The following is an 8,534-nucleotide window of genomic DNA, read 5'->3' as shown; positions in this document are numbered from 1 at the left end:
ATAATTTATTTTTAATAATGCAACTATATGATAAATTAATTGAAGAATTTTAAAGGTATTCACTCATTTCTTAAAGTGCAACATGATTGCAACTGTCGATGTTCATAATTCTAGACATACAAGACGTTTACGTTTCTCTCTCCACTAAGTAATCGTTTTGCTTTATGAGATTAGTTATGTATAATATAAATATCTTTTGGGGTTTCTTTAATTTACTTGCTTTATATGTGTTAAAACAATATATTATAGGTTGATTTTTTATAATATTCTTGATAGTTCTTTTTCTTATGCCAGAACTTTTATAAGTTATCTTTTGGTTGTCTAAGTGTTCATGGCTCAATTTATTGTCAATCCAAATAGCCTTACAAATTCATTTTTACAACAAAGCAAGAAAATGAAAAGTTGAAGTTAGATTCATGCAATGCCTTAGGATTGACTCATCGTATATTTTAAGTTTTTAAATATGGTTCTTTTTTGCTTCTTTCAATTTATTTTCTTACATCAATGTAAGTTGAAATATTTGAAGGAGACATATCTTTATGTGAAATWTTTTTTATTCTTGAGTGTATCAAATTCCTTGATATTTCCGTGTTATTATTACTTATTTTATTTAGTTTTACAACTTTATTCCTAAACAAATCTCTCTCTCAATATATATATATATATATATATATTAAAATTTCACTAATTATATTTTATTTAACTTTTTAGAATTATTTAAATACTATTTGTTAATAATTCTATTAACAACTAATACATATTTATATAGACAATCTTCAAATTATTAATCAAAGTACTCATGCTACCGTGCAACGCACGGTTCCCATACTAGTAGTGTTCGAAGACAAAATGTTTTGATTTTTTATGAACTAAATATTACATATAATTAGGTGCCTCCATAAATCTTGTTAGGCCATTTTTTATAACAATTTAAATTTCAGTTTAACTATTTATAACGTAACCAATATATCAATGAAAGTGGTCGTAGTCAACATGTTTAAAAAACGATTTCCTAAAAGGTATTTTAGAGTATATGCCGTGTGTAAGATTAGGTGTGGTGTTTTAAGGTGAAAATAGGAACTTCTTAACTACTCGTACATTTAACGTGGATGGGGTCCCGCTAGTCAAGGAACATGAGGCTCTTGCACTTCTAGAAATTATCATACATATAAACATATATTTTCCACTATTACTCAATTAATCGATGATATTAAATAATGTAAATTAGGTTATACATTAAAAACTAACAAGTAAGACATTAAAAAAATAATAATCAGATATTGCGTTACAAAAATTGCGTATTAGGTCATGGCTTGCCACATGCTTAACGTGACGTAAGACACAAGTTTTAAGTCACGGCATGCCATGACGGCTGTTGCGACGAGTTTTTTTTTTTAACATTGATTTTCATAGATGAAACTTTTTTGTTATGAAGAAATTCAAGTTATTTTTTCAAATAAATAGAAGACTATCAACTAGATTACAATGAAATAAAATCAACATAATAACAACATTGTTTTTAATTTTATTTGGATAACTAGTCGTCGAAATAACTTACTGAAATATTTTTTTATTAAATTATAAATTTCATAATCCCGTTGATTTCGATAATAAAAAAAAAATTGAACAAATTTTTTTATTGAATTGTGAAAAAAGATATTGATGTGATTTCGTTCATACATCGCGTTGGATGTGTCATAGTTTTTTTAATTGAAGATTAAAACCGAGACAAGAAGATGGAAAACATATACATCGGCGACTTTATAAAAACCAAACTAATGTGATTAGACCAATCTCTCCCGTTGTTGTTCCCACACTATCAATCCCTCCCTCCCCTTGTGTTCGGGAAACCCTTTTAGTAGAAAACAACTAAAAAAATAATGTATTTTAAAACTAAAATAGATCGTTACTACATTTTCTATAAATATCCCATTCATTAAAATAAATAATTAATCATAAAAATTAACTTTTGGATTACACTATTTTAAGTTAAAAAAAATACAATGAGACTTTAATATTAATGCATATATGTAATATTATATATATATATATATGTAATATAAATGAAGATAATAAAATTGATATATGATAATAATATGAATAAAAAAATTATATACCATGTGTAAAATATACTCCCCACACACACATATGTATATATGATATGTATAAAATAATAATGATAATTAAATATAATATATTATTTAATCGATTTGATATTTTATGGATTTTAATAATCACATAAAATTTTAAGCATTTAACATGCTTAGTGATTGACAGTATTATACATGACCACGACACTAATTCCACTTTAGATATCAAAATAAACCCTCGTACTCATCTCTTACCTATTAAAGGATAAAATTTTTGTCTCCATTAAGGGTGAGCATAGACAAGTACCCGCCATATTTGATAGAAACAGGAACCGGCGGTTTTTGAGATATTGGAACCGGAACCGGTTAGAGCGGTTCTTGAATTTTTGGAACCGGAACCAGAACCGCTGGAACCGGTTCCAGATACCCACTTCCTAAAATATTAAAATTTTGTTATTTAGAAATAAAAAATAAAACATTACCAAAAAACACTAAATAAATAAACAATAATACAAATTATATGGAATAATGGTTACAAATATTGTTTAACGATTGCAAACCATAATAAACTAACAGTAAATGTTGAAAGTTTAACGATTAGATACTATGATTGTAAATGTTCAAAGTTTAACGATTACATATTATGAATCCTAATAAACACACAATTTGAAAAAATACGAATCATTTTATCTCAAATTCTGAATCTGATTTCAACTTCTTGCATAGCTATCGCATTCTCAACCTCGTACGGTACCTGCGAATAATTGAGTGTTAAAAAAACTACACAAACTCATAAAAAATGCACATATTTTTAACAAAAAAACTACACAAATTTTCTATAAAAGAACTACACAAATTTTGTATAAAAAACTGCATATATTTTTAACATAAAACTATACAAATTACATAAAAACTGCACAAATTATATATAAAAAATTAATAATGTTTTTTAATTGAAAAATACCGTTGTACCCGCCGGTTCCAGTTCAGGGTACTCGTCGGTTCTGAGTACCCGATCCCGAAACCGGTCCCGGCGAGTAAGGGTTTAGAAAAATTGAAAACCGGAATCATTCTCAATCGGTTCCGTATTTTAAAAACCGGAACCACTCATATCGGTTCCAAAACCGACAATTCCAAAGCAGTTACGATTCTACAAATGAATATCCGGTTCCGTTGCTCACCCCTAGTATCCCGTGTTGTAGCTTCAAAATAAAAAAAAGGTGAAAAATCGAAAGCAAAAAAAAGAAGAAAAATGTGATTAGTGAGAAGTAACCCATCCCAACACGCCATGTTGCACCCATCTTCTAAGTGGGACCAAACTTCTTTGTCCAATCACACTTGGACACGTGGCATACTCGATCACCCGAAGAAAAATCTTCGTCCCTGTCTCTGCAAATTTCAAATTTTCATCGACTCTCTGTACCACCATTTTCGCTCTTATCCATCTTCCTCAATCACACACCCATGCACAAATCTTTCACTAAACCCACACGTGTATATCTATCCAAGATGCAGTCGCATATCCTCCCGATCTCGATCTCCAACCCCTTTCTCTCAAATCGAGCATCATCGTCTTCAATCATTCCAATCTCTGCTGCTGCACAAGCTGGAGCAGTATTCATCAATTCCGACAATTATGATGGTGATGATCTAGCTCATTCATCGATTGAAGATGGGAAAAAGGTTGAGACTAAACCCCTTTTACCTAGGGTTTCAAGTCACGATAGTATTAGCAGTACTCGTCTACCATCAACTTCTACGGGTTCCGTTTCTTTCCAGAAACGACGTGGTACTCGTACCGCTAGCGAATCGAATCTATCGGATCTTCGTGGTGGCAGACGACGGTTTTTATGTCACAATGCGGGACGGACCGATGGCGATACTTTTTCTATCACCCGGTTTGGGTCTAAAGTGTTGGGATACATTGGGTAAAATTTAATTTTCAAGCTTTCACGTAATTTTGTGTCATCGATCATTCATTCATGCAGCTTAAACCACTCTTCTCATTGATAATACTATATAATATAATCGTGAAAGACGAATTATAATATATTGTTTCCTGTTGTATATGTATATATGTGAATGGTTGCTTAGCTGTTTCAAGTGCCTGAGATGTTATTAGTCAACTTAGATTAGTCCATGTCCATGATATCATGGGCCTTCTTTCTGTTAGTAAAGCTTTCATGTAATATAGTTTTAGTAGTGCAATTTGAGGCATTGGAAAGAAGAACTTATGCATTGACTGGTTAATCTTAGTTTCTTCCTTGGTGCAATGTCTTTGCTTCATATTTAGACCAAAATCATAAAGATTTAGGTACATTTATGCATCGAATGGTTGATCTATAAGCTTCTAGCATCAAAGATCTAACAATCATACCCCTTCAACTCAATCTGTTTTTTCTTCTTCTTATTATTGTGTTCTTTTTCATCAATATTTTCTTAGTGTTTAATGTGCTTTGAAGGTATGTTAATATCACATTCGTTCTTGATCTTTTTCTTTCTTCAGGTCAGGCTATAGAGTGATAACCGGATTTCTTGCTCTACAATGTTACGGAATCCTAATTATGCCAGGTGTACTTCAAGGTTCGTAAAGTCGGTGGTTCGTGGCTCAGGTCATTCATCCCATGTTAATAACAAACTACATGATTTCTTTATCATTTAACTTGGATTCCGGATGCCACTATGCTTAGTTAATGACATATGACTGCTTAATTGCAGTTGCTTATTACTATTATTTCTCAAGTCAGGTACGCCGGGATATTGTTTTTGGTGATCAGCCAAGGAATAAGTACGTTTTATTAACATACAACTTGCTCTGTTGGTTGTAGCAAACTTTCATGGGACTAAATATCTGATGGCATTGTTGTTGTGCAGACTTGATATATATTTACCTAAAAATGATGGGAAAAATGATGATCCAAAGCCTGTCATTGCTTTCATCACTGGAGGAGCCTGGGTAATAGGGTGAGTAATGAAATTGTTTTTGTCCACTCCTTAACCCCTAAAAGATGTGGAGAAATTAAGTTTTTCAGTCCTGATTTCTGGCTGTAAGAATATGATCAACTGCTCTCAAATATTGATGATGGGCACCCATCCGAAGGGAATGATAGCAGGGGTGCAGTTGGAAGAACTTTAAATCTTTATAACTTTTAAATACTTGAACGTTTGATACTAGTATACTTTACTTCCCATCATTACAATTTACAAGTTTTGAGCATTGCTTCCGTTACTGCAGGTATAAAGCATGGGGTTCTCTATTAGGACTCCACTTATCAGGCACAGACGTCATAGTGGCATGCATAGACTACAGGTAAATTTGAGATCTAAATGTGATCATCATCATGTTTAATCTATAGTAAACCTTGTCTTTATTATTATTGTGTACTTGTGTTTCAAGTGGAGTTCTGTAATGGAAACATTGCAGCATTTGTGCCAATATGAGTTTCAAAATAAGCCCAATCACTGCTCAGGATTTACTTTGTTTGCACCTTTTTAAATTTATTTAATTTTGGGATGGTGAAAGGGGCGACACTTGATCCTTCAATCTTTTGCCAGGCAAGGAGTGGGTCTTTTACTCTGTATTAACTATTATGGTCGCCAAGATTTTATTGATATCTTTGATGATTGGATCATACATGATGAAACCGATGCATATGTAGATTCGTATTATTGTTCTCAGTTTTAGCACATTCCATCAAAAAGCTAGACAGTTGCACTACATAGTGCACTTGTGAATTAGATGACAACATACTAACCTGATGGTTGGAAACATCCAGAAATTTTCCCAAGGCTACAATAAGTGACATGGTTGAGGATGCTTCCCGAGGCATCTCATTTGTGTGCAATAATATCTCGGAATATGGTGGTGATCCTAACAGGTATAATTGGTATATGTTTTTATACTTAACTTTTTAGTGTGATAAAGTTTCCCTTTTGGGTCTTGATATCGGTTCGTGGTGATCTTGAAGGATTTACCTGATGGGACAGTCAGCCGGTGCGCACATTGCTGCTTGTGCTCTCGTGGATCAGGCAATCAAAGAGTCTGATGTAACACAGAGTACTACGTGGAGCGTCTCCCAGATAAAAGCTTATTTTGGCTTATCAGGAGGGTAGGTATTTACTCCAAATCACTTGACACCCGTCAGTTAATCTTGTCAGTGGCTGATTAGGAAATTGTTAATCTTGTTAGATTTTCAAATGATACATTTTTGCTCGTTGCTTCTATGCAAGTTGATTGGAGTCGTTCAATTCTACATAGCGGTTATATCCAATCAGAAGTAGGGTCTAGGGGCAGTAGGATGTATGCAGACATTTCCTCTACCGCTTCTGAAGACCCTGACTCGTGAAAACGTTTTTGGAGAGACAAGAGGAACTGAGAACTTGTCAATTTCTTTCTGAAAGTTGCGAGGTATATGAAAAGACGCTGGAGAGCAGTGGATGCCATAGGAAAAACTAGAAAAAGAGTGTGTGCAAGCATGCAACAAAGACAATAAACAGCAACAATAGTAACTAGTAAGGACATATGCTAGAAAAGAGGGCTAAAACCAGCTGGGTAGGCAAGGCCGAGGATAAGATCCTTGGAGGCCAAAATCCTCCTAAAAAGCTTGTAATCTATGGTATATTAACATGGGAAATCTATTTGGCTAAAACAGATGAGACTTACTTGTGGTTCTTCTGTTATCTTTTATATAAGAACCAGTATTGGTTCATACCAAGCCTATCAAGACATAATCAATAAGCTGTCTAGTGATGAAAATAGATTAAACCCATGTGGATAGTCATATACTTCTTTAATAGTGATAATATACTTCTTTATGTTTGGAGTGAAACCACATTTATTTTGGTATGAAGGGAAGCATATATATAATCTGTTGGTTGTGGGCACTAGTAATTGTTAAGTTTGAAAAAGGAAGTGAATGCAATGAAGAGTGGGGGACTGAAGTAGAGAAAATGTAGCTGTGGGCATTAGAAGTGAATGAAAATGTACTATATCAAAATGACCTAGTTTTTAAAGCAATTGTGAGCAAGCTGACCTCATATTAAATTTCTCCAATACAAAATAACTGATTTTATGTGATCATAATGTGTTTCATATTCTGATATATTGTTGTTATTCATCGTTTTTACTGGTTTTCCTTTTTCTATCTCCAAAAAAGCTATCTGATGAACCCTAGTGTTCTTGTTTATAATCTTTCTACAGATATAATTTGTTTAACCTCGCTGATCATTTGAATACGCGAGGCCCATATAAGTCAATTTTTCTCAGGTACTCTTGCATGTATCTGCATTCTGTTCTCTTTCTATCTACTTTCAATAGCACAAAACTGACTATTTTTGCATAATCTCTACAGCATAATGGGAGGGGAGGAATCTTTGAGTCGATATTCTCCAGAAATTGTTGTGCAAGACCCCAAAAACAAGAATGCAGTTTCTCTCCTACCTCCAGTGATCCTGTTTCATGGAACAGCAGATTATTCCATCCCAGCAGATAGCAGGTATGATTGTATCTGAAATGAGTCATTTTTTGGCCATGTAGAGACCATAATCTTTCTTGTATTGGAGAAGTGACCCCTAGAACTTGAAGACCTAACTTTAATAAGAATACCTACCCATATAATGAATTTATCATTGCATATATAGAATAGATATGCAGAAGTAGGCATGTGTGGGATTGCTTGAAACTGGTCCTAAAGATAAAGGACATGTTGTTTACAGTAAAACATTTGTGGACACTCTCCAAAGACTCGGAGTGAAAGCAGACTTGATGTTATACAAGGGGAAAACTCACACCGATGTGTTTGTTCAGGTAATTTTCTGAATGCATTTGATAGCATTTTTAGCGTACTTTTAAGTATTTAATGAATTTCCATTTTGTTTGTTACAATTTAGGATCCGATGAGAGGCGATGATAAACTGTTTGATGATTTGGTTGCAATTGTTCATGCGGGAGATGAAGAAGCTCGTAGGAAACAAGTGAATGCACCTCCAAGACGTCGACTTGTTCCTGAATTCATGCTAAAACTGGCTGCGAAAATCAGCCCATTTTAGCAGTATCATATATTCTTTGTACACACTGAGACTATGCTTCTATATCTGATTTCTTCTCACAATCTAACATCAATAGTCATAGTAAATAGTTACTCGATATTGAGATTTCCAAACAAAGGCTTATAATAGTAGTGTTTCTGGCATGTTTGGATATGGGTTCTTTCGTTTTCATAAATGAAAGATACAGAAAAATATAAATGTTTACGTCATCATAATTCATTTCCAATTTAAAAATTTTAATGGTTGATGAGTTTCTTTAAATGTATGCCACTTAAAACATTATTTTTTTATTAAGCTTATGCATGCTATCTCCATATTGACATCAATGTTCCAAAAATGAAATGTTGCAGCTGCTTAATTATAAATCTGTTCTTAAATTTAGAAACCAAAACTATA

The 8,534-nt window shown here is 33.2% G+C and overlaps 1 protein-coding gene across 1 annotated transcript; it reads left to right on the top strand.

Moving 5' to 3' along the window:
* Positions 1-3,539: 3,539 nt before the first annotated feature.
* Positions 3,540-8,308, top strand: LOC112525083 (probable isoprenylcysteine alpha-carbonyl methylesterase ICMEL2). The gene is made up of 11 exons (XM_025135032.1): positions 3,540-4,018; positions 4,597-4,673; positions 4,809-4,878; positions 4,965-5,054; positions 5,326-5,400; positions 5,867-5,968; positions 6,059-6,199; positions 7,291-7,356; positions 7,442-7,585; positions 7,806-7,896; positions 7,980-8,308. The coding sequence occupies exons 1-11, from the start codon at positions 3,555-3,557 to the stop codon at positions 8,136-8,138; spliced, it is 1,479 nt and encodes a 492-aa protein (XP_024990800.1). The 5' UTR covers positions 3,540-3,554; the 3' UTR covers positions 8,139-8,308.
* The last annotated feature ends 226 nt before the right edge of the window (positions 8,309-8,534 follow it).

This window comes from Cynara cardunculus, assembly GCF_001531365.2.
Source record: "Cynara cardunculus var. scolymus isolate 2C chromosome LG 13, CcrdV1, whole genome shotgun sequence".
NCBI classification, from domain to species: domain Eukaryota; kingdom Viridiplantae; phylum Streptophyta; class Magnoliopsida; order Asterales; family Asteraceae; genus Cynara; species Cynara cardunculus.
This window is presented reverse-complemented; position numbering and strand designations above follow the sequence as displayed.

Bases quoted from the DNA above. Each gene is read 5' to 3' on its own strand.
- LOC112525083 (XM_025135032.1), top strand. From the start codon at position 3,555: ATGCACAAATCTTTCACTAAACCCACACGTGTATATCTATCCAAGATG. The intron at 7,586-7,805 runs GTATGATTGTAT...TGTTGTTTACAG, and splicing joins TCCATCCCAGCAGATAGCAG to TAAAACATTTGTGGACACTC. The intron at 7,897-7,979 runs GTAATTTTCTGA...GTTACAATTTAG, and splicing joins ACACCGATGTGTTTGTTCAG to GATCCGATGAGAGGCGATGA.